We start from the raw sequence: 26,869 nt of genomic DNA, 5'->3' as shown, positions 1-26,869 counted from the left end.
GCTACTATTACATAAGCACACAACTGTTAGAGTAAGACATATAAAGCTGCATGCCATCCAAACCTTCATCACTGTAACAGAATTAATCCTTTGTACACGCAGGCTACTCTTTTGCTCTGTTGGATTGTGAATGTTGCTAATGATAGCCCTGCTGCCACCTTACAGTGCATAACTCTTGCATACAAAGGTTAACTTGTATAAGCACCCCTCTCTTCTTCCCAGATTTGCCATTTTCATCTTTTTTTTCTCCCTGCTTTTTGTTTAATTTTGTATCCTTAAATGTGTTTACTGCAGAGAGTATTTAAATATGGATTTTTTTCTATTTAAACACAGTAGTCTGAAACCGTAGGCCTCATCTGATGAAAAGCATTTTTGTTCTCTACTAGTGTAACAGATTCCATGTGTCCAATCACAAAAAAACACCATATCATCTTCAAATAGATAATTAATCTATTATTTTAGGGTGCTGCTTCAGCACTGAATGTTAGCAATGTTTAAAAACACTGTCTTTGCAGAAAAGACAAACCTACAAAAGCAACTAATCTTTAGGGATCTAAACTTCAGTTTTGAAGTAAGTCAGTACCATGTTGTGCAAAATGACTGGAAGTTTTCTGTTGAATGTAGATCTGGTATTGTGTTTTTATGAGAGGTGATGAGGTCAGACCTTCAAATAATAATGGTTGCAATATAATGTCTTCATAAGTATTTTTGTCAGAGGACTACGAAGTAAGAGGGTAAAAATATTGCATTCATAAATACAGGTTTTTCTAGCGGTAGCATTGGATTTCTCTCTGTAAAGCACTTTTCTTTCTGACTCTGTTTGTCATCAGATGCAAAATCAGGGCTGATATTACATTAATCATGAGAAAGAAAAAAACCAAAGAATCTTCCATACTGGAGTTATTACACATTATCTCTTCCTTTTTTTTCTCACCGTTTAAGATTTTCAAATTAGCTAATAAATTGGTCAAAATTCTACAGTCCATCTTCTGAAAATGTGAAAGATAATTTAAAATGCTCACAGTCACATGCTGGTAATTACTCTGGTCCTATTTACAATTTACCCATCATGACAATTGTAGATTCTGCATCCCAGCCAGAGTTGTGCAAGGGGAAAAATGAGACAAAGCCCATTGAGGTCTCAAAAAGTTAAAAAGTGACTTTTTTAATAGACATGATCTTCTGAGCACAAAGGGCATAAACGTCAGCAGAAATGAACATACATATATTGTGAACTGGAAAGAAATGGGTGTCTTTGAAATTTAATTCCTTACTTTGCCCTAAATCTGTAGTTTTTAGCTTCCACCACATGTTTACATTGGAAATCTCTCTTTGTGCATATAGAGTTTGTTCTCTTATGAAATTACATCTCAGGGGAAGGATAATTTAAAGCCATTTCCATTTGTTATGTCTATGCTGAACTAGGCTATTAGGAGCTGTTAATGCTGGATAAAATCAAACCCTACAACTGCCTTCATCTGTGGATTACAGAATCTATCCAACAAATTGCATGCTTATACTAACAGAATAAGGAACTATGGGCAGTTTCATATAGTAGCCAGCACTGGCATCATTTTATAATGTAGCGAACGTCAGTGTTGTGCTATATGATCACTGATGTGCATCTGACTTCACTTTAGGAAGGCTGAGTTCTTGAAGTTTAAGTCTTGAAGTTCAAGATGATAGCCAATGTAATTTTAGGTTTCTAGGTTAGGAGCTCTTGCTGGACAGAGCAAGAAAACATGGAGAAAACGTGGGTTGTGGGTTTTGTAATTCTAGACATAGCCTCAACTTATTTTGCATAATTATAGCCCTAAGCCGGGGACAAGTTGTACACTACGCTTGAGGAGTAGCCACAGCTAGCACTGAAAGTTGGAAGTACATCACTAAGCTGAAGGTTTTCTTGCTTTTTATGCTTTGTCAGAAGAATGGTCGGTTGTGGAGCAGATCATCCTAGGTGCAATCACACAGCATCTACAGGATGGACAGGGGATCAGACCCAGCCAGCACGGGTTTAGGAAGGGCAGGTCCTGTCTGACCAACCTGATCTCCTTTTATGATCAGGTGACCTGCCTGGTGGATGAGGGGGAGGCTGTGGATGTGGTCTACCTGGACTTCAGCAAAGCCTTTGACACTGTCTCCCACACCATTCTCCTGAAAAAGCTGGCAGCCCACGGCTTGGACAGGGGCACTCTGTGCTGGGTTAGGAACTGGCTGGAGGGCCGGGCCCAGAGAGTGGTGGTGAACGGTGCTGCATCCAGTTGGTGGCCAGTCACTAGTGGTGTTCCCCAGGGATCAGTGTTGGGCCCAGTTCTATTTAATATCTTTATCTATGATTTAGATGGGGGGATTGAGTCCACCATCAGCAAATTTGAAGATGACACTAAGTTGGGGGGGGACTGTCGATCAGCTGGAAGGCAGGAGGGCTCTGCAGAGGGACCTGGATAGACTGGAGAGTTGAGCTGATTCCAACGGGATGAGGTTCAACAAGGCCAAGTGCCAGGTCCTGTACTTTGGTCACAACAACCCCCTGCAGTGCTACAGGCTGGGGACAGAGTGGCTGGAGAGCAGCCAGGCAGAAAGGGACCTGGGAGTTTGGATTGACAGGAAGCTGAACATGAGCCAGCAGTGTGCTCAGGTAGCCAAGAAGGCCAATGGCATCCTGGCCTGGATCAGGAACAGTGTGGCCAGCAGGACCAGGGAAGTGATTCTTCCCCTGTACTCAGCGCTGGTGAGGCCACACCTGGAGTACTGTGTCCAGTTCTGGGCCCCTCAGTTCAGGAAGGATATTGAGGTGCTAGAGCAGATCCAGAGAAGAGCAACCAGGCTGGTGAAGGGACTTGAATACAAGTCCTATGAGGAGATGCTGAGAGAGCTGGAGTTGTTTAGTCTGGAGAAGAGGAGGCTCAGGGGAGACCTCATCGCTCTCTACAACTCCCTGAAAGGAGGTTGTAGCCAGGTGGGGGTTGGTCTCTTCTCCCAGACAACCAGCAGTAAGGCAGGAGGGCATGGTCTTAAGCTGTGCCAGGGGAGGTTTAGGTTGGATATTAGGAAGAAATTTTTTACAGAGAGGGTAATCAGACATTGGAATGGGCTGCCCAGGGAGGTGATGCATTCTCCATCCCTGGAGGTTTTTAAGGTGAGACTGGATGTGGCACTTTAGTGCCATGGTCTAGAAACCTCAGCAGTAGTGGATCAAGGGTTGGACTTGATGATCTCAGAGGTCCTTTCCAACCTGGCTGATTCTATGGTTCTATGTAACAGTGTAACCTTGGCTTATTTTAGCTATGAATTACCATTTCTTCATTGCTTCAGATAATAGCGTAATGAATTGTATGTCTGGGAGCCAAGAATCAACCCATTCATCTTTACCTGCTCCTCACTCACTCTCTGACCAACAGTTTTAGCTGATTATGAATAATCAGGACTAGAAGAAATGAACTATTCTTCACAGTGGTTAATAATGATGGACATTTTATGAGCTTGCACTGTTTTTAAGATGCTCCAATTCTAACTTATCCAGAGGTCAGAAGTTGCTTGCCTCATTCACAGAGATGACCTTGGAGTTGAGCATGTAAAATCTGGTCCTGTATCCTGTATGGGAAATACAATAGGGAGGAAGAAGGAGAGGATTATGCATATGAAAGGTTTTGTGTACATGACAAGTTTTTTTTTGTCAGAGTGAGGAGGAAAAAGAAATCTACTGATTTCCAATAGAGCTAAGTCAGTGATTACCACTGATAATGGGGAACTATTTTTTGTCTGCCAGATATGGCTGTTGATTCTTCAGTAAATGCTGATTTTTAGTACACATTGGTTATGTTATTTGCTGTGGGGTGCCCTTTCACCTCGGAGAACTTTGTCACAAACTTCACCTTAATGTCCATAGGAGAAACAGGGAGCTGCTCACCAAGTCAGTGTGGCTCCAGTGGGGCAGCTGCAGGGTTTCACAGTGAGCAAGTGTATGAAGAGGACTAGGAATCATAAGTTCAGGTACTTCTCTAGCTGTCGGCCACAAGCATTTGATGAGGTAAAGACGTGCATGATGTCACGTATGTCTCATGTATCAGAACAAGGAGAGTACTAGCTGGGAACTGTGATCATGAGTCTGTTTCCTCAGCTGCTCAATGGGAAAAACCACTTGCACTGAGAAGGCATTTATCTAGCCCTTTATGTCATGAGGCAGAAACTTTTCATTAAAATATCTGTAAATTCTCCAAAGACCTCTACTTCCTATTCAGTCCTTCTGATTTTGAGTATATCCTTTCAATAGCATTCAGAGGAGGGCTAACTTTATAATTCTTGAATTTACATCTTAGTAATTTTGAAAGCATAACTTAACATTCAAGTGGGAAGATATTTGTTTCTGTGTTGTTTTATTAAGCAATTTTCTTTTTGTTAATTTCTTTTACTTTTATAATTACAGAATGATTAAATTTACCTCATATTGTTTTGAATTTCTTCTTTTTTGAGGGTAAAAGCAATTTTGACAGTAAATTTCAGTGTTGAATAATGGGCCTGGTCAGGAGGAGTTATCACGCATTCCTCATACTACATCAGTAAGAATTACAACATTCACTTCAACAGAAGTGGAGTTATTTTAATTTTCTAAGTTATATATTGAGCCTTTATGAGTTGGATTACACAAAATATAGAAATCAGTATCAACTGCTGTGTTTTCCTGTAAAGAACTGAAAAACTCAGGGAAGGCAGATATTTAAAGTTAAATGTAAGTTGCACATGAAGTTCAGCTGGAAAGGAATGTTTCAGCCAATTGCCTTACTCATTAGTGCTCGTTTATAGGTTTTGAAAATAATTACATATTCAACTCCTTGAAAGTGTCTTTTTAGAAAACAAAATTACAAATAAATAAAGAATACTCTGTTCCTACATTCTTTTCTTTAGTTATTGTTTTCATTTGCTGTTTTTTTAATCAATCCAATACAAATAGTGTGGTATGTCTGTATAAACTTACGCACTTAATTTCTGGCGTTCCTCCATGTAATAAACTGCATTTGCCTGGGAAGGATAACCTAGATTATGAAACCCAGGGTCTGCTTTTCGTATAAGGGTGCTGTGTGCAATTTTGAACTTGTGTCCAAGGCAAAAGTTAATGAAGAGGGAATTAATCTTCCCTCATGCTCACTTGATAGAGATCACAGACTTCAGGTTTTGAGGAGATAGAATAAAAAAGATCTTTCCTGACATAAGCAAGTGGCCATAAGGCTTAAATTATTTTATTCTCTAGAGACCCAGAACTCATTTGCAGCTTCCCCTCATTTTAACTCAGGACACTTCAGTTTCCTGTTTAGTTTGTATCTAAATGGATTTTCTTTTATATTGTAGATCGTTGTTTGTGTATTTTTTTGCTAAGGGTTATTATTTTTTCCTTTAGCTGCTGTCTTGGGAATTGCCTGAACAGTGATGCTTTATTGAAAAGGATTATGCACTACCTTGGCTAGGGAATCCCAGAGGAAGCAGATACCATATAAAATGAAAACACAGTGTCTCCAGTTTGCCACTTGCTGAGTGTTTTAGCAGTGATCTACTTGAAGTAACCTTGTGGGAAAACAAATTTTTAGTGGTTCTTAATATCTGCAGCACCACTTGCAATGACAGAACATGGAGAATCCCTGTTCCTGTTAGTTGGACAATCATAGTGAATCTTTGAGTCTGGCACCCAGCTGCTCATGTGATACCTTTTTTTTTCATTTGTTGGATTGATGTCCTCCATCAGTCTGTAGACCAGCTCAAGTGTGTTTACATTCCTTTTGTGACCTTCACCAGATTTTTGTTCAGTGAAGCACCTGTGAGACTATCTAAAATTTTTTTGAAGACATAAGTCTTAAAATTTGCCCTGAAATTCCTGATGGAATGAGGAAGACTTCATTAACCAAACTGGCTCATGTTACCTGGCTTAAAGAGAAGAGGCTGTGCTCCTTTCAAGTCAAGTTGCCTGTTGCTGTGTCACTTCTAGTGGGCTTTTCTAGTGTCTTAGCTGTTTTAAGCTCTGTGTTTCTTTCCCGGAAGAGAAAAAACATCCTGGTAGAATCATATTTTCAGAGATCACATAGCCATTTCTTATGGAAGCTTTGTGGACAGGAATGGCAAAGATTGCAATGTATCCTAAGTTTTTCTTTCCATAAAGGAAAGAAGTCAGTGAGTGGCTCAGAGGTCTGTGTTTCAAAATACAACTGGTGAGTATGCTGTTGTTAGGCAATGATCAGGAGGAGGAACATCTAAGCAGTTGCTTCTCACTGAGATATACTTTTTTGCCTTTCCAAGTCTAGAGCTGCAGCATTTAAACTTACTTGCTTCTCCCTTGATAGCTGATGTACGTACCAGTGCAAGAAACAGAAGTCTTGGCCAGTATAAGTTTCAGTCTGAATTCTTATGAGGCACACCATTGATGTAGCAATCTTTAAGTCACTTCTAGACAAATGAGCAACAAGTCTTGTCTTGTGACAAACTAATAGTTGCATGCCTTTGTAGTTGTCAGCAACAGCTCCAAGCAGGCCAGCAGTAGGGAAAGGTCTAAGGTCAAATATGGAGAGGAGCTCACATGTTCTGATTGATCTCTAAGCAAGTGCTATTACATGGTTGTTCATACTGGAAAAATGTAGTCTATTGCTAGAAAAAAATATCATCATCCTCTCTGGATTGCCCAACTTATTTTATAGGAGATCTGAATTACTATTTTATTGTGTTTCTGAGTATGCAGTGAGAAAAAAAGAAAGAGGACATAGGCACATGAGACAGAAAGAACATGATTTGGAGAGAGAAGAAAGAAGACTGACTCCTGGGCCCTTTTGAGAGTTTGAAGTTTGCTACTGAGCCCAGGATATTGACCCAGGATGAAGAATGCTGCAATCTGTAAACTTGCACTTCTCAAAAAGCATGCCTCTCTAGTCAGCTGCATCCACTGAGGGCCTCTTAGTATTATTGTATAAGGTCTGTTCTCCAGAGTGATTTGATTCCCATAGCCATGGGCAAAGGTACCCATGCATCTCTTGTTTGATTAAAAAGCTGGATGGTTTGCTGGTGACTGTAAACACAAACAGCTGCTTTCTGAAGCCACACAAAAATGAGAGCCGGATTGGTGCTTCTGCTGCAGGACAGAGTTTTAAACAACTCACTAACTATTTGGGAATATTTTCTATGGGAAGATAATTGGAGTGGATGTTAATAAATGCTGAATAAAATGTGTGTGTATTTAGCTTACCTTCACTCTGCCCTGATTATTTTTGATGCAAGCTGATCCACCAGTCTTAGAGCTGAACTAAAGCAACTTAACTTGTTTCAAGAGACTTTAAAATACAAGTAAAAAGAAGAACTGTACGGAATGAGTCAACACTGCTTATTTTCCATTTTGTAGTGACTTTGTTTGCATTGGTCTGGGGAAAGAGGAAGACATGGTATTGGGGACCCTATGCTGGCCTCACTGCATTGAATTCTCCTTAGATTCTCCTTAGGCTGGTTTTGTTGATTTTTATGCTTTTCTACCTGCAGAGTACATAAGCAGTGTGTAACTGTGCTCAGGGATGTGGTCTCCTGGGTTTCAATGTTTATATTTAATCTAGTTTATTGTTCTTTGGAATTAGTTAATCTGAAGGTTATGGACTGCCTTTCACATGTCACTGTGTAGCTATTGTGTTTAGCAAATATTGTTTCATAGGTTGTGCAATCATTTTAATTAACTTTGTTGTGTTTAGGTGCTTATTGAAATGACCATCAGCAAGATAAATAGAAAACATTACACAATTCTTACCTGAGACTACTAAAACCAAAAGGTTGTGAACAACCCTATATACTAGTTCACTACTTTTTCTTCATGTGATTTGTTTTTCATTTCACTCTGAACGGACAGTGAAAACCACTTGTGTAATTATTGTTTGCCAAGAACAGGGAACATGGAAAGCTGTATATAAAGCCAAGTTTTATTATAGAAGTTTAACTTCCTATTTCTCAGATGCTGGCTCAGACCTCTGTACTGTGGTTGGGTTCCCAAGCTTTCAAATACAGTCCATGTATTTTATGTATGGACATTGTTTACATATGCATACAAGTCTTTTCAGAAGTATTCTGAAGTTACAGGACTAGGCATCTGGAGACCTGGCTTCTGTACATGGCTTTACCATCAACTTCCTGAAGGACTTAGGCAAAGTTTGAAATTGATTTGGGTTTTTTTTTTAACACAATTACATTGGACAGTACATAATCATGTTCTGGGAAATAACAAATGCCAGTACAAATCTGTGCTGCATTGTGGATTCTCTTCTCTCCTGATGGATTGTGAGAGTTAGGGCTGTTGAGAGCTCTTCCAGCTTTTTACTTTCCTCGCTGCTTGACTCTGTGTCCTGGACGTGTTTTACTGCTTTTAATCCAAGTTTGGTTGACTTGAATGTGTTTAGCCCCTGACCAGCTATAAGGGCAGCGCTTCTCTCCCTGTTTCCATTTTTCACTTTGCAGTGTAACCTGTGGGTTATAACAACCCCAAAGCTGTCATTCTGCTGATTTCCCTTTTATGTGCACTGGGGATAATGCAGCCTTTCTAGAGAGACCACAACTCTTGATTCATTGATGTTGTAAGAACTGTCAAAACCTTGTGACAGAAGCGGAAAATTTTGTTGACATTGGAGAGAGAGGTGGCTAGAGCTGTAGTCTGGGTTCCAGCTGCAGGGGTATTTCTATTAGCTAAAAAGGGATTCAGAACCTTATACAGAACTGGTTTTATGAACTTAAAATAATTAAGAACAGTTTTGTTTAGCCCTGGGTATTTCCTGAATGCCTTTGCAAGTCAGACAGTGTGGTGCTGGGCTTAAGAGCCTGGTTTCAGCTCCAGTTGTATTAAACAAAATAGCCAAAGAGAATTTATCATGGAAAAGTATATTAGTGTTTTTAAAAAATTGTGTTACAATTAATGTTGCTATTGGTAATGCAGCTATATGCATTTTAATTAGAAATATCATGTATTTTAGAGTTGTCTGAGAAAAAACCCCAACTTGCAAATTCAGTTATCTCCATGCACTACCCAAGTGTGTGAGCATCTCCTAAATCTTCAAATACAGAAATCATGGTAGTGATAATATTCTCTTCTTCTTCACCATGTAAAGAAGATGGTAATTTCGAAGGTAGTTTACTGCATGAACTTTCTGGTGTTATGGTTAGAGGTTTTGAAGAAATTCAGTGAAAGCTAAGTTGAATGTTGTCTATAGTTCTGAACATAGTTATATCTCTGCTATTTTCTCTTGGTCCAAGAGATAGTTCTCTCCCTGGTGCAGCCAGGAGCATCCTCTTTAGCCCTGGCAGCCTGGTCTGACTGTAGGCACTGCAGAGAGATGATTATTCCCATAGTGATATCCAAATATCAAGGCAGAAATCTTGAATCAGCTGCTGAGTGGAAAACACAGTTTTTGTGTTGATGAGTTAGGAGAAATTTAGATTCCTGAACAGTGGATTTCCCAAAGATGCTGAGCTTCAAGTCTTGGTAGAATTTAGTCTGATCAAAAATACTAGTCTCGTTCTTCAGAGCAGAGTTGAATATAATAGAGGGTGGTCTTCTATTTAGGTGTAAAAGACTGAAGATTGATCAAATGACTGTAAGAAAGGTTATGAGGAGCAAGCAAAAAAAAAAGAGAAGACCAGAAGGATAAATGACGGTGTTTTGTATTCAAAGTAGTATGGGGAGTTCATGTGCTTTGCCTGCTATTTAATTCACCTTTGCATCTCCCAGTATCTCTCATAATCAGAAACTCAGTAATGGACATGGGATAAGCATTAGCTATAGATACCTATTGCTTTGTGTGCTATACCTATCCTTTCTGTCCCTTTTCCTCAGTGCTTCATTTACTTATTGTTGGTTTCTCTTTTGTTTGTTCCTGTCTACCCTTTTTCCAAGTGAAGCACGATTTTTTTGTTCCTTATTAATGGTATGAAAAAATACAAATGAAAAGCAGAAGGTCTGAAGCATACCTTCAGCCATTAAGTTTGAGTAACCAGCTGGGCAGGCAGGTGGGAAAATTCCTTGTGCTGGTGGGGAAGGATGTCTTGCTGTCTCCGCTGAGGTTCCAGTTTTGTTGCTGACTGGGCTGCAGCAGGAGCTGGAGGCACACGAAACACCTCCGTGCTGTGCACTGGGATGGCATGGTGGGAATGTTGGAAGACTGGAGAGTGAGGATGCTGGCCCTCCCACAGAACCCCCACCCTCTCCCCCTTCCTTTTCTTTTGCAATTGCACACAGTGCTGTGGCTCGGAGGTCATTTGTTTCCCACAGCTTCACAGACCACTGTAGCAGAAAGGGAGACAATGGTCCCTTACAAGGGGTGATGTGAGGCCTTCTTTCATCTCTAATAAGCCCCTTCATTTGCACTGTGAGGCCTGTTGTGTGTTTGTGTGCGTGCACAGTTCCAGTGTGAACCACTCTGCAGCTTCCACTAATATAAAGCATCCAGGTTTTTTGTTTTGTTTTTCAAATGGGCAACTCTTGGCATGTTACAGCCTGAGGTGGGTTTTCTGTTCAGCACAAGCACATCAGGAGACATCCCTTCTTCTTTTTGCACAGCTATTAAAATCTAAGGCCCATCTGGTCAACATCGGTTGTCAGAAGGGCTGAACTCAGAAAGCAATGAGAGGAGGGGGGCAACTGTCTGTAGCTCCCCTCTGCTGAACACAGGCTCTTTCTGTCGCTGTACTTGAGCATGGATACTGACTGAGCATATCAGGAGAGCCCTGTGAGAACAGCCACCCTGTCAATGCAACAGACTGTCCCGTCACAGAATTTGCAAGCAGAGGTGCAGTTGGAAAACATTTTCTTCTCCATTATCTTGCTATAATGAGTAGAAAAGAAAAGGGAATAAACAGTATAATGAAATTTTAAGGAGCAGGAGTTTGGAGCAGTGGTCCTTCTGGTTTGAGATACCATTTTACCTGTGTCTTCTGCCTGATCCTTTGAAATTCCACACTTTGAGCCACACTCTGAGTCTGGAGAACTTTCTTACCTACATGAAATAGGAAATTTTTACCTGCCTTCTGTGCAGCAGAGTTTGTGCTCCAAGGCAGGAAACTGGTTCTCCCCTGTCTGAGCCTGTATTCTCAGAGTAGGAAAGTAGATTCATGCTGGTCATAAATTTTTCCTACCCTCTGCCCCCTTTCACAGCCTGTGCTTAGCCTAGACTGCCTCTTTCTACAGTTGATTCAAAGGGCTCATTGTGAGGTCCCATTCTAATTCAGTGCAGGCTTATCTTAGGAAATGCCTTTGGTAGTCCGAGGCTTCTAAGACTTTATGTTTTAGTGTACAGTATTACTTTAGCCATGGGGAAAAAAAGTCCTTTTTCACCTGTCTGTGTGGCTGTTGCTATACTTGGCTACTTAACATAGTGCAGCCTCATGTTTGGCCCTAGCATGCCTGTGTGTTGTAATGCTCCTAGCATGAACTTCTGCTTAACCTTGAGAGCTGGCCTCACTTTCCTTATCTTACACAGGTTATCTGTTTAACATACCACAGCCTGGAAAAGACATTAAAGTACAGTAGGAAACAGTTATGCAAAATAGACTCAGATTTCAGCTATACTGTACTGCATTTTTTCTCCACAGAATAAGTATTCTTCTACCTGTTGGAAGTGTTACATTACAACAGACATTTCACTGACTCTGACTGAGCAATTCTGAGCAAAGGTCAAGACCAATTTCTCAAAAACTTGAGAGGAAGAAACTGAGCGGTCAATCAGATGATTCCAGGCAATGCAACTGGACATCTAGAGACTTCTTGCCTTTTAGGAGCTGGCCAGCTGAGAAGTCGGTACACAAACCCATTTTCCTGCACTATGCAGATGAAAATGAACCACTCTTTTGAGATTTTAAAATCCATGAGATAGAGCAAATGTTAAATTGCCTTCAGAACAATGTTTAGTTGATTTTAGTGGCAACTAGCAGACACTCCACAGTGCTCCAGTGATTTGGTCTGTGAGAGACTGGGAATTTTAGGGAAAAATACAGGTTAAACTTCATTGAAAATGAAGAAATGGACAGTCTTTGGAGAAAGAGTGTCTTCTTGCTGTCTCATAAAAATGAGTGTCCATCATTAGATACTTTCAGACAGGTATGGAACAGTGATAAATAGATGAAGGTAGCATGCAGCATTAAGCATAAATATATTTGTATGTCTTCAGTTTTGGTAGATGTGAGATGAGAGATGATGTGCAACATCTGAATGTGGAGGAATGGTGATATATCCAAGACAAATAACATTTTTCAGAGTTTTTCAAACATTTATACATACTTTCAGCTTCCCTGGACTTGCAAGTAAGATGCCACAGTAATGGAATTGTAACTTGTTGTCTGATTTCACTGTGATACCTATAAATGTGTCACTTTTTCTACTCAAATGCTGTTGCATAACTTCTTGCAGCAAGTATTGTCTTATGGAATATATTACTTGACCGTTTTATTTGCTTGAGCAGCAGAACACCAAATGCCCTTTTTTTCAGATGATGAAAGTATGGTAGCTTCATTAAGTGATGCTGGCATGAAGTGTATCTAGTTATTTCACTGATTGTGAAATTAATTGAATTGTGAATTAATTAAGCTGCTTATGAACATGAAGCACATACCTCTCTAAGAGAAGTAAAGAGAAGTGGAGAAAAAAGGACAATAAACCCCAATTGTTCTAAATCCATTGACAGCTGGTGTTGCAGAGCTCAGCTAATAGGGATTTCAAATTGCTATGGCTATGTTATCTTTCTTTCAGTGTAAAGCCCCAGCAATCTTGTGCACTCTATCTGAGAAGACAGGTTATTGTTTGATTTTTAAGGTGGAGAAAAGCCTTGAAACTTGAGGATCTCCTGTGAGTATGAAGAGGTATTCCTGAGAATATGAAGAGGTATTTAGTGACGATGTGCTAGAGTTTCCAGTTAATCTCCACAGCCCTGTTAAAGCATAGAAATATCCTTCTAAATGATTCAGAGATGACAAAGAAGGACTACGAAAACCTCTACAGTGGATTTTACAGAATATGATCAACACAGTGTAATAAAAAACTATTAAAAGTTTTTTAAAAACTAGTGTAGTTCATGGAGTACAGGTGCAGTACATAAACACGTCACTGTTCTTTGCTCTCTGGAGTTTCAAGGAGTCTTGAGAGTCCTGTGGAGTCTTTACCCATTGTACTTTTCAGTTGGCATGCTCGCAGAAGGAAACCACTAGAGTTGCTTAGAGCTGTCTATAAACTATGCAGTCTCACCTGAGAGACCTTCGGGTATATGAGACATAAGAGATGTGATGCCCTGTGAATCAGTACTCAATTAATTTTTGCAATATTGTTATTCTCTCTGAGTTTAATTTTCAAATATTTAAAATACACTGTTTTAATGGCTCTGTAAAGTCTGTCCTGTGGCTTCCTCACATGACCTGAAGTGCAGTATGCTCATTGCTTTTTGCTGTCCTGTCTTCTTCTCATGATGCCCCAGCTCCAGCTAGTTTACCATTCTGTGCTGTCACAGAGCTCAGCTATCCACCCCACTCCATTTCCTGCCACTGTCCCATTTCAGTCTTGGCTCCCCTCTCTAATTTCTTTTTTCTCTTCTCCCTTCCCTTTTCACTGGCATATCTTCTTCCTTAAGCCATCCAAAAATCAAGTGGATGATTGTGCAAAATGCACATTCCTAGGTAGCAACTGGCTGTTAGCTATACCACAGAGAGCAATGAGATGTTCAGAGTGCAAAGTAAATACTTTGAATACTGGATTACTTTGAATACTGAATACTTTAAAAACTGGATTACAAAGGGGAAAAAATGAACTTGCTTTTAGTGAGAGGGCTTGAGATATACTTGGGACAGCAACTTAATCACAAAACAGCAACTTAATTTCTTTTTTCTCTTTATGCATCAGAGTGGCATCTACAGACAAAAAAAATCCTCCAGTTAGAGTGTTTTCCATTTAATCCATCCAACAGTCCCCTTTGATGAGGATATGTTTATTCTGAGCAGGGTGCATGATTCATCACCCTTGGGAGATGAGGTTTGGTGCTGATCTCAGACAATTTATCTCCACTTGCTCCCTGCCTCGTCACCCCCCGCCCCCCCCAAATGGGTGGTGTGAAACAACTTTGTACTAGGAAATTTCATCACTGATAAAATCTTTTAAGGGGAACATCCACCACATTATTACTTTCCATGCTATAGAGAACTTGTGCTATTGGGTAATGGTGAAATCAATCTATTAGAAGTTAGATTGAACAAAGCAGCAGTTAGACAAAGCAGCAGCATAGATGCTGAGAAGTGTTACTTTGGTGTGGAACCTCACTGAAGCTAATAAAAAGTAGTCTTGTCCTGGGTGGGAGTGGGAGAGATGCAGAAGAGGAGAAAAAAAAAAAAGAAGGTACTACTACAAACGCCCGAAAATTCAAAGATCCCTTGAGACTGCAGTTTCTTTACCTGTGGGAATCAGCTACATAAGAAGAATCTAAATTGTCATTTTGGAAAGACACATAGCTCTTTACTTTGCAGAGAGAGTGGAATGTAATGTTCTGCTGGGAAAATGAATACATGCAACAGATTTCCCTACCATCCTGTAGCAGGTGGGATTTACAAGTCCCACACATGTATGTTTGATGTAATTTTAATCAATTAAATGAGGCATATAAAAAAAATGAGTAGTCAAGTCATTAACATTCTTGTCTGTTGTCCAGCACTGTCCAGTATGAAAGGGAAATAGTAATAGCTGAGTTGATAAATATTTATTTTAGTGATACTTATTTCAGTGGTTTGCTCAAATGGTGAACACGTGTATCCCAAGCAACACATTCTTCTGAGCCAATGCTGAAATGGTGCGTGTCCTTCACAGTGAGCCACTGCTGCTAGATACGCCAGCTTTAACATGGAAAGCAGACCTGAGATACAGAAACTTTTAAAATCATTTAAGAACTCATGCTAGCAAAAGAAAAGCAGCATGTTAATTCCATTGATGTGGCAAAACTCCCAAATGAGTAATAACCAAGACTGTGCAATGTGATTGTCAGAAAACCCAAAAGGTACACAAAATTTATGTGTGTGTTAGAATGCATTGCAAACTCAGTTAATCTGAGTGTACTTAATTAGAGTGTACTTAGAGCAGTCTCTGATTTTATGGCTTTATTTAGTAGGGATTCTATTTGGATGAAACTGTATTTTTCAAAAGAACTTCGGTTTAGGTTTTCCAGGATATTTTTGAATCTCTAACTTTAAAAGATAAATCCAGAAACAGCAGCAATGTAGTGCAAGTGCCTGCCTTGTAGTTACACACTTCATAAAAAAAAGAAAGAAAACTCAACCCCCCCGAAACTCCAAACCAAGCTTTTGACTGTTGTAACAGATGTCTAATAATCGTTCTATATTGTTGAAAATGTCTTGCTATAACAAAGTTTTTGCTGATTTTTAGCATAGGTACTCAATGTAATAAGTCACCCTTGGGACAGAATTCACTGCATTGTTCTGCATATATTTATATTCTGTGTTTTTTCTGCCTGGTAGATATGAGTTGTTAAATACAGTTTGATTCACTTCTTGTCTCAAGCTGCTAAACAGTACAGCTGTAGAGCTGCTAAGCATGTATTGTGTTACGGCCTCAAGTGCAGCAATCAAAAGAAGTGAATTGTGTATTATAGAGAATGTGTAAAGGAACTTTATGCAGGGACTGTTTCAGCAGATATGGTCAGTTTTGCTTTATGTTCATCACTCTTTTTCTCAAATAAAGTTTGAGTCAGAGTACATAAAATCTAAAATATTTATTTATCTGCTTACAGATGAGATTAAAGATGGAGCTGTGAAAGACATTGATTTGAAAAAAGTCATAACATTTAAAGCAGTAAAACATTAACACGGTTACAGAGAAACATAGTTATTAGCCAGTTGTTTTTAGAATATATTTACTAAGATTCAAGAACACTGATGGAAATACCAGAGCTATGTTGTGAGAGCAAACAAGCTTTGATATTTTCCACTGATGTATCTCATTTATGTATATGGTTTCAAAGCTAACACCAAATTTAGGATGGAAAGGAACTGGATTCTTCCATTCTGAAGTCACTATCAACACTGATATAAATATTAGCACTGTTTGATGTGTTTTGAGTTTGATATGTTGCTGTATTTGGCCCAGAATGCATGCAATTTTACAAGAGAATGAGTCAGTTTCTTTGTATATCTCACTGCAGAATTCTGTGTGGTAAATGAACTCTTACTTCTCCTTGCCAGTTCCTGAAGGTGGTGAGCTTGCACTTGTAGACAATAAAACAACAGCTCGAGAGCACTAGGTTCTGCTAGAAAGACTTTGTCTCCTTGTTTCCTTTCTTTTTTCCGTAGATTTTTTTTCTCTGAGGAATAAGAAAATCCTATTGTAGCCACTACATACCTTAGTCTTTAACATTATATTCCCAATTGATTCATATCCTACATGTATTTTGCTTTGGATATGACAACACACTTGTGATCTGACAAATTCCTTTACGATGCCTTATTTACTCTTCCCTTTGTGTTTGAGCTGAGAAGATACCCTACAGCTATGTTAACCAAACTCAGCACTATTGCTGTATGTTGTCAAGGGGAAGACTAAAGCTGGTATATTTTGCACTAATTCGCACTAATGGCAGCATCCTGCTTCTGGCCATAGCTTTCAATACCAGACTCCATTCTGTGAACAAGAGTCTAACAGAGACTGTACATTTATAAAGTACAAAGCAAAATACATTGTTTTGTTGTAGGTTTAACCCCACAGTAATGCCTTTGGAGAGCATGCTAGTACAATTAAGTGTATTACTGGTGTTTGAAAACTGTTTCTATACCTTTTGTAATTTCATCAGTTGCAATGGTTACTGCTTAAATAAGTCACTACCTCTGAAGAGAAGATCTGGAGAAGCCAATGGAGAATGTCTAAGTTCAGTTTTTCATGAGTGTTCTTGCTGTAGTCAGCGGTGAGTGCTAACTGGCTCTTATCTTGCCATGTCTTGTAAATAAAGTAGGATTGGGCTGAAACCATCATGATAAACTTTTGTTGTTCAGTAAGCATCTTATTTTCTGCTAGGTTAGCTCTAAGACAGTCACTGGGAGTGACATAAAGAAGCAGTCTTTTTGCTGAAACGCTGTCTTTCACATGAAGTCTGTTATTTTTACCGTTTGAACACATTTGAAATTCTTGTAGCACTTCTTGCAAGAGATAGGCTATAACATGCCTTGGCTAAATTCAAAAACCTGATCATACAAGCCCAGCCAAGTAATCTGGGGGGTTTTTTTGCAGTGCTTGCCTTTAAAAGGATTATATTTATCTTGCCTAGAGACAAACCAGGAAAAGCGGTAAAGTTTGTTAGTATCCCTCCAGAATTTTTGCAGCTCTTCCTAGGCATTATGTTGTTTTTGCCCTGTAACCTTTGAATGGCAACAAATGTGTTTGAGCCATAGCTGTCTCTATATTGCATGTACAAAGCATGTCCACATTTAGGGTCAAGTACCATGGAAGTAAGTGCTAGTTCATTGTTAGTAAGTACCAGTTCTTTCTAAGGTACTCTAGGGGTACATTATGTCTGTACATAAGCAAAGGTAAGGGTTGATAATTTATCAGAGATGAAATACCCGTTTCCCAATTTTTGTCAGGCCTTTGATAATGTAAACTGGTCTTGCAAATTGCCTCTTCCTTCTTGGAAGTCATTTGGTTATAGTATGAGAGGTCTTTGTGCATTGTCCCAGCCAACAATGATGCTGGAGTAGGAGACTGGTCAGATGACCTGGAAGGCAGTTATGTGAAAGTTTCCGAAACTAAAAATATGACTCCAGGTAAGGATGAAAATTTCATACTGGGGTGAAGGGAGGGAAAAGGGAGGGGCACTTGAGAGGCAATTGATCTGCTTTCCAGTAAAGGATTAAGACTGTTTTTCTTTGTAGTAGGAGTGGCTGGTAAATTGTATTTCTTGTTGTGCAATAATTTCTGAGTTTTCAGAAGGCACCTCTAATTGGAATGAAAAAAACAAAAATTTAAGTGTCTACTCAGAGTTGCTACATATTTTTTGAAAAAAAATGAGAATGTAGATGCCCTCCTCCATTCTTACACCTTCTAAGCTGATTTCTTGGAGGTCCTAGGTCCTCAGCCCAAAGCCATCCTCTGGGCAGGTTGCCAGAGGGTGAGCTGGAAAACAGCAGGATTCAGCATGGCCTGTGTCTGTCAGAAGATTTACTGGCATGTACAGGTTTTCACAAAGCATTTCATCTTTAGCAGATTGACTGATTTTAAAAATCAGGTGTGGTTTTCTTTTGGTTTTTTTTGACAGGCTCTGGTTAGGAAATATTGCCAGCGTAGTCAATGTTGCAGTGTAGAATATACAAGTTCTCCATTTGATTCAGTGGGCATGAATTGATTCGTTGAGTTAGCCATGGCTGCAAGCTATGGCTATGCACACTTCTGTTCACCAGAAATAGCTGGAAACTACAGATATAAAACTATTTCAGCAACTAGGCCCAAATTTCCCCCCAAAGATGTTCCTACAGATCTTACTGCCTGCTGGAATGGATGAGTGCACATACCTATCCACAGATGATAATTAGAAAGCTGTAATACAAGTCTGCAGTTAGTAGCAAAGCTTTGAATCCAAGTACCCCACTTTTGTAAAGTGAGCACATAAGAGAGTGCTTCCCTATTCTGCTTTTGGTGCATGAACTGTTGTTTTAATAACAAGTCATGTTTCACTGAATTGGAAAGGTGAATTTCTTGACCTTTTATCAAATTCTGCTGTATTTCCATAGTAGCTTGATATTGTTGGCTGACTTCAGAAATACATGATGAATATAGTTGTATGGCCTCATTTTTGAGTGGACCTCATATTATGAGCTTTGTTTTACCTAAGTTGATGGTACTAACAAGGTCAAAATTTTAACCTGCATATTGTTCCAAAATAAATTATGGAAACCCTATTACTCATTTACAGAACCAGTTATTTAATTTCATATGATTCATTTTCATTCATTATTTTTCACAAATTGTTTTGAGGATTAGTCTTCCTTACTGAAAAAAAAAAAATAAAAATATTAGAAATTAGGGAAAGAACAGTCCATTCTGGTTATCTAGTTTGAGCAATCATAAATCTCTTCCAGTAATTACTTTGCTGGGAGAACCAAGGCACATTTCTTAGAACCAACATAAAAGACTTTCAAGAATAGTTGGCCTCCAGTAGGTAGCAAATATCTGGACATTCTTTGTTTGTGGCTGCAAGCTTTACCTGTAGATGCCTCACATCATGTGTACCCCATTGACAGCAATGGAGGTTATAGAATGTTGTAATGATCAACAGTATCCTACTTCTTAAACATTTTTTTATCTCGATTATAGCGTGATAATTAAATGAAGAATCTTGTTCAGTTTAGAATTATAGAATATGTAATGCAGTTGGTAAATGCAGAGCATGTTCTTTTCATATCTGAGTGGTACCAAACCACACTACCTAAGCTATCACTAACCAGTATTCATCCAGCATCTATAAAATAGAAAGCAGCAAGAAAACAAATCTGGAAGGAAAAGAAAACCTAGTGATAGTTCACTTGCAGAAGGCTGCAGTTTTCCGTAACTCTTCATAAAAGGGTGAACTGTAATTACTGTTCTTGTTCATTTGCTTGAACATATGTGGAATTCCCCAGAGACAGTACTCCATCATAGCGCTCATGTTATTTGTTTTACATACTCCTAGCCCAAGTGTGAAGAAATTTGATTTGTTTCAAAGTGTAACATAATCAAATCCTAAAGTTTATGCCTCATGTAGGATAAGGCAGCTCCAGAAGAGGTGGAAAAGCAGCAGTTACTTGTTTTTGCTTTGTGGGATAGATGGTCTTCCCATTATATTTCTCTTTTGTCACATCACGCAGAATGAACTTGCCCATGGTGTTGCTTTACACAAGCATAAGTCAGTTGACTTCACTGATTCCAAGACAGCGAAGTCACAGTGCTGTTTTTTGGAGAGGGTGGGTTAAAGGTATATATGAAGTAGAAATGCCTGTAATGACATCATTGGTCAATGACTAAACTTGCTTTACTTTCTGGCAATTAGGTTATGCTGAAAAACAACCATGTGCTTCAGATCACTGGATGGGCAGCTTAGCAAGTCACCCCCCAAGTTCTGTTGTTGAATCTTTAGAAGTTCAATGCAACAGTAGTATAGAAAGGATAGAGATGTGTCACAACTTATGGAACAGTCCTTGCACGGTGCTACTGGCATAGTCATCAGCCAAGTAGCCATTGCCTTGGTGAAAGTAACAGACTAAAGCAGTGTATTATTTTTCTCATGAAGCATATGGTGCTATTTTCATATATCAAATAGTACTATTTATTCCTAGGTTAGCATGGTGTGACATAGCACTTGCTGCAAATCATTTTTACCATCTTTCCTTTATCTGAACACAGCTGCTTTTCAATGCAAGTTGCAGTTTTTCAAGATTTTGTGTGACTAGACCAACTTCCAGTTGTGTGTCTAGTGTTTGTTTTTTGCAACTCACTCTTTTTTTTCCTTTTCCTACAAAAAAACCCACACCAAAACACCTCCCCAAAAACCAGCTGTACAATGTGGAGTCTGCTTATGGTCAAGTTTTCATGTAAAAGCACTATCTACATTAAAAAGTACTTCTGTCCAAAACAATGTTCTTGGCCTAGGTGTTGAAACTCTAAAGCCCAGAAGTTAATTCTACAGACACAAAGTCAAGAAGGATAAATTTGCAGAGATGAACTTTAGTGTATAATTATATAGTTTACTTCTGGAGAGGGGCTGTTGACCAGTGTCTGCATTCTGGACCTCAGAAGCTGTTTTAAACACACTGGCGTGTTAAGCTTGCTAACATCTCTGCTTCAGAATTGTTTCTCGAAAAGTAGGATTTAAAAGTTAAATAGAATTTCCACAGTTCTCATCTCTCCATCTTCAGCTGTGGTACCCAGTGATGCGCCTCAGTGTGGTTGTCCATCCTTCCTCTCTCTCGTCTTTCCGCTTCTCACTGTGGTACCAGGATGTCAAAGGCCTCCCGGAGTTTATGATGAGTGGGTCTGAGTTTTGTGCTATTAAAAACCCCATAAAATCTTCTTCTTCATGGGTCTGTTCCACTTACTGTATATCCAATTGTGTTTTCAATGAAGGTGTCTGCATCCTCATTCATATGCAGCATCATGTTGCCATTATGCAGTGTTGAGATGCTGTGCCCTGCAGGCAACATTGGTTTAAGGTTGGTCAAAGGCAGCCTGTCTTCCAAAATTAATTTGGGCAAGTTTGCTTAAATGCTTAAGTTTCGGTCTTGGCTCCATGAGAAGTACTAAGACATTTGCTGCATGTTCTAGTCATGCTTTATTGGAACATGGTCACAGAGTGGCATCCTTTTCCATGAGGCATAGGTCTGTCACACAGGGATCCCCTATAACACTTCACTGAAGCTCAGACTAGAAGGTTTCTTTTTAATTTAAAAAATAAACAGAACAACAAAAGACTGTGTATTTGTTTATATTGCATAGCTTTGGAGATCATGTTTGTACTGCTAGTATCTCATATGATGAGGCATCAGCTTTCCTAGCTGAAGTGTATTGTCCTGCTGACAAAGTACTTGAAGGAATGTCCTTATGTTGTTGGAAATGACATTGGTCATGCAGCAGGGGGACAGTCTCCTGTTACAGTCCGTAACAAGCCAATGCCCAGTGGAGCTGCAGTGCTGGTAAAGTGAGATGTACCAGCTTCTGTGCTGCAACACAAACCAAATTCCCAACTGCTGGTAGCTGCTGCCATCTTGCAACACTTCAAGTGACAGTAGAAATGCTAACCCTCACCACTTCTCTCAATTATAGCCCAGGCAGTTATTTCCTGCCTCCTAAGAGGCAGCTTAGTAGTTGAGATGTGATTAGTGTTTGTAATTTCCTGGCCTCAAATCTTGAGCAGTGGCTCTGTTTCATCAGTAAGAAGAATTACTTGCAGTCATATGTTTTTAAAGTACATTGATTAGGTTTATTCTTGTAGGGGGAAAAAAATAAAAGCATTTAGTGTTCCCATACCTGCTGTAGGCCAACACAAAGCACTTATAAAAATCCCACCAAGACTGCTTATACATATATGGGATATGTGCTGATTTTTTTCAAAGCAGATGAGAGAGGTTTGAAGGGTCAGAAAATGTGTAAATCACCTTTATTCTTTAATTTTTAAAAATTTCCTGTAGATCAACAGGTACTTGGGGGGTAAAAAAAGCTGCATCTAGACTCAGTTTTGTTCTCTTGGCTATTACAGCTGTCATAAGTTAATTCTCAAGTTGTTTTCTCGGCAAGAATTTTTGATAGCGGTATAGTATAACGAATTAAGATTGGCTCTCTTTTGAAATTTATAATCTTGTTGAAATGACAGAGAGCTCGTGTGGCATAAAAGGTCAGTTGCTATGTTATATATAACTTCGTGTTTTCATCTCCTACTGTTCTTGCAGGGAACTAAAAATGTTTTAGACAACAGATGTGGAACACTTAAAATATTTGGAATGTGTGGGAATATGCTGAGGGACCACCTGTCTTGCAATGTGAAAGAGAATCAGTTTGTGAGCGCTGTTTGTTACACTTGCAGGGAACAGAAGGACTTGTACACTAAAAGTAAAACAGAATGAAAATTATGGGGTATTAAGCTGACTTTACTGAAGGAAACATCAGGAAGGAAGTTGAATCCACAAGTCCAGTGCTTATTAATACTTAGCGAATAATCCACATTTGAGATTCCCTTAATAAGTATAGCCTGAAGCAGTTACTCAGCCTCAGGAAGCTCATGGTTAAGAAGAAAAGAAGCAGAATTTATCTGATTTAGCCTAAAATAAGGTATTTTATTTATTGTTTGACTACTTATACTAGTCAGATCCTGTCTATTTAGTTACTAATTAACAATTACAACTAGTAATGACTACAGGGGCTATTCTTTTTGAAAACAACAAAAACCCACAAACTATTTACATATTGTAGAAAACTATGGTTTTGATAATTTTGGATTGCTTCAGAGGCTAAGGATGTTGGGGTCATTTGTTCCTGGTGTCTATTTTTCTCCATTTTTACTACTTATTGACTCAAGTTAGCAAATGCTATTTCACAGATGAGGGAACAAAGGCGCAGATAGGATCAGTATGAAGCATTTGCATTTCTTCATTTGGAGTTCTGACATGTGAGCACCCACTGTTCCTTATTATCTTTTTTCCTTCAATGATTTTTAAAAAGGAGGATATTAAAATTGAGATGATAACTCAATAATTGTTCCCCACCTCAGGGAACAATTGTGAAGATAGTTAATGTTTATGCCATTTGTCCCCTCTTTTCCTCACTGCAACTGTTGCATGAAACTACCATTACTCTGGTTCAGCCTACAGTGCAAAGGGAAGGTATTGCTCAGTGCTTCTGCCCATAGGCAAGCTTCAGCTGGGAAACAGTCTCTGCCTTAAACATGAAAGTGATACATAAATCAGAAAGAAATTCAGAAACTGAGATTCATCCCTCGTTCTATGGACTTTGGAAAGAATGAAGTCTGGTTACACTTAATGGCCCAGGTCTCTCTCTAAATTTTGAGTATGAATGTGAAGCTATCCTTCAAAACTGAAATCTCTACCTGATAGCACATATTCACAGTTGGTGAATGAAACAGCTCTTGATGCACTTTTTCTTGGTAACAATGACAGAAAAAGTCAGGACACACATTAGCAGTGTTTCCCACAGCAAGGAGTACAATTCTCCCTGCCCTTGGATATAATGGCTCACTACTGTATACTATGCAAACAAATTACACATACTGTGGGAGCCACAACTTTAAATTTCTCAACCTTTTTGCATGCAAAAATCGAGCATTAATTATGCATTTTTACGTTTAAAGTTCTTCCTTTGCTGGAGGGAGATCTTTGTGATTAAAGGAAGCAGTTTTCATTGAGCCAGACAAGCTCTGATCTGTCCTCTTTTTCACCTCCCCGGAGGGCAAAGACCAACAGCTTGAGGGTGACCCCTTCAAGAGGTTTCACTGAAAAGGAAGATGAGAAAGGCTGGACAGGCTCTAATGCTCTGCACTGGAGCCAGGAAAAGGCAGCTGTTTCTAGCCTTTCTGATGTTTGGGGTTTGGGTTTTTTTGGTTTTTCTTTTTGTTTTTTTTTCCCCCCTTTCCTGGTGGCTGAGATCTGGGCTTGCTGCCATATCTGTTTGTCTGTCTCATGTTGTTTTTCTCAGAGAGCTTCAGAGGCCAGTTGCCCATAGTCAGTTGCTGGGAACAGAGGTTGTCCCTTGTATCATCTTAACTCTCCATGCCAGAGTGTTCATGCTTGAATAGGAAACAGCAAGATCTGTCAAAGTAGCCCTTTTCTTTAGGGCTTTGAGGCTTCATTCTCCATGGCCATCTGTTCCCTTTCACCCTTTTGGACAATGTTGCTATTTGAAACCAACCACTCTTTGCTCTTTCCCTTTCCCCTTACCCTCCCCCAGATCTGGGAAAAAGGGAAAAAAAGTTTCTGGCCCTCACTGGCTTCTAGAGCATTCAAGCACTTTTTAGTCCAAGGACTAAAAGTGGTATTATGCAATTTTTTAATTTTTCACTGACTTTAAAAAATATAGTACCTCTCAGGAGAGAAGAGTCCCTGCAGTCAAAAGATCATTTTAGATCTCTCCACAGAGATTTTACTCTCCACAGAGCACTTCAAAGTCCTGTCACTGCCCGATGCAGACTACAGTGAAAACTTGGCACATCTTGGAATATTTTGCATTATAACAGGAACGGAAGGAACCTCCTACAGTTAAGACTGTATAACTGTTTCCCTTCTAACCCTCTGTCTTCAGTCAGAAAAGCTTATCAGGATAAAGTTTTCCAGTCTTGGTTGTTATCCAAAATTGAATTTATTTGCTTAGTTCAGATAAAGTGAGTAATTCCTTTTTGAGAATGAGATGACGAAAAAAACGTATACCTTCTCCACTCCAGGATGGGTGACTGTGCCATGAAGTGGGGGACTGACTTGCTGAGAACCTCCTGGAAAGTCTCTGTCAGTCACAGAGTGAAGCCACACCCCTGTAATCCTCAGTCATTTTAACATCCTCCGTATTATACACCGCTTCTGTGTGTATGTGCCTAAGTACATAAATATTACATGCATTTTCAGCTTTGTAATGAGTCATTTCTGAACAGTGAGCCCTGTGGTGTCTGCATGTACTAAAATGTTCTGTCATACATCATAAGTGAGAGGGAACACATTTTCTATACATGGATGTAGAAAAAATATGAAAGTGCCAAATTAATGTATGTTCAGAAGCTACTCCAAGTTGTGATTGTGAAGGTACTCTGAGTACTCAGATGCGTCTGCTAGGTCTGTGTGTAGAGTTTGCTAAGCCAGTCCAAAAGACACTTTGTTAGAGAAGAGGTTGCATCCTTCAGCTTGTGTCACAGACTTCTTTAAGCTGAGACCTAGATACACTCAGTGAGACCTATTTTGACAAATACAGACTTGTGGTTAAATGCCAGTTAGGAAATGCCACAGTCAACTTTGATGATATTCATTATGAGAAATAATTGAGTCTATCGTTCTGTGTTTGATAGGCAGAGTTGAAATTGCACACAGCATTTTTTACATTTAGTATTTCCTAGCCTTTATGTTCGTAGTCATACAACCACAACATTTTTCCATTTCAGCTTTTGCGATGGATAGTATTAACAGTTTGGCCAAATCTGAACTCCAGATGTGAACAGCTGTAATTTGCAAACAGTCATCTCTAGCCCTCAAATGTTTGGCTGAACTCTATTTCCATGTCGCAGGCTGAAAGAGGATTGTTTCATTCTGGAATTTCAGTTTTGATAACTCTGGCTCATGATCCAAGCTTTACAGCTCTAAGATTGTTGTTTTTATTTATACCTAGAGGGAATTGTTGCAATTGTAATCTATGGTGCCAGTGTTAAGAGCACTGAAAGCTAAATTTTCAAAGAAATGACGGTGTTCATCATGCGAAGTAAAGCAGTTTGCTTGGTTTGAATAACAATCTCAACTTGAAGAACTATTTAACACTGATTTTTAAACTCAGTCCTTATGGTTAACAGCCCCACCCTGGAGTCTTAATATTGCATGTTTCCACCCTCTGTTTCAAGAAGTCACTGAATTTGAAAATTATTCTGAAAGAGGACCACTCTTGAAATACTCCTGTGCTCAGGAGTGGAAAGGGCATGTAGCTTAATTCATTAGTTCAAATTCATATAACTAGGCTGTGATCAGAAATTGTTACTCTCTAAGGCATTTTATGTTGAAAATATTGAGAAAATCCACCACAGAATGTCAGTGCTAGTGTTAATTGAGCAAACTCAGGTGCTGGCAGTGATCCAGCTGTAGTAGCGCAATGTGTCTTCCTAGCAGAATATATTTACCAAGGAAGACCTTAGTGCTCGTTTAAAACTAGCTTGCATACAACTACTGTCCTTTTCCATCTGCCATGTAGGCATATCATCAGCCTACTCCTTGGGAGATGGGCAGCCATGTCAGAAACACCCTGGGTAAGTTAGTACTAGTCAGTGCTTTTATTGGTCACTTTGATGGAGAACTCATTGTGCAACAGAAACTGGCCTCTCTCCCTCCTACCCCCATCACCCTTCCTCACCCTGACTCTCAAATGTACTCTAAGGTTCATTTGCAGACTGACTCCTACCTTACCTGGAGTACCGCTGCTTTTGCCTGCACTGTGTCAGTTTTCTGGGTATGAGAGCTAAGTTGCCATAACACTGTTTCTTTACCAGAACATATTTTATGGGACAAAAATGTAAACTGTGGGAATACAGTCTGCATCTCAGACCACAATATCCTAACATGACCATATTGCTGTGAACTGCATTCTGAAAGCCACTGCAGTTTCAGAGCTGCA

General features: G+C 39.4%; 1 protein-coding gene across 12 annotated transcripts in view; it reads left to right on the top strand.

The window, feature by feature from the left end:
• RAD51B (RAD51 paralog B) overlaps window positions 1–26,869 on the top strand; it is a 439,031-nt gene that overhangs the window by 197,271 nt on the left and 214,891 nt on the right. The window contains exon 10 of one of the 12 annotated variants that reach the window (XM_027708213.1): window positions 6,722–6,875. The exons of the other annotated variants lie outside the window; for them this stretch is intronic. Within the exon in view, the coding sequence (XP_027564014.1) occupies window positions 6,722–6,813 (92 nt within the window). The 3' untranslated portion in view covers window positions 6,814–6,875. Of the gene's footprint in view, window positions 1–6,721; window positions 6,876–26,869 lie in introns of those variants that run through there. 12 annotated transcript variants of the gene reach the window in all.

Source organism: Neopelma chrysocephalum, unplaced genomic scaffold (assembly GCF_003984885.1).
Source record: "Neopelma chrysocephalum unplaced genomic scaffold, ASM398488v2 Primary Assembly neopelma1_24, whole genome shotgun sequence".
Lineage (NCBI taxonomy): Eukaryota > Metazoa > Chordata > Aves > Passeriformes > Pipridae > Neopelma > Neopelma chrysocephalum.
Note: the sequence above shows the minus strand (reverse complement) of the source record. Positions and strands in the feature narration are given on the sequence as shown.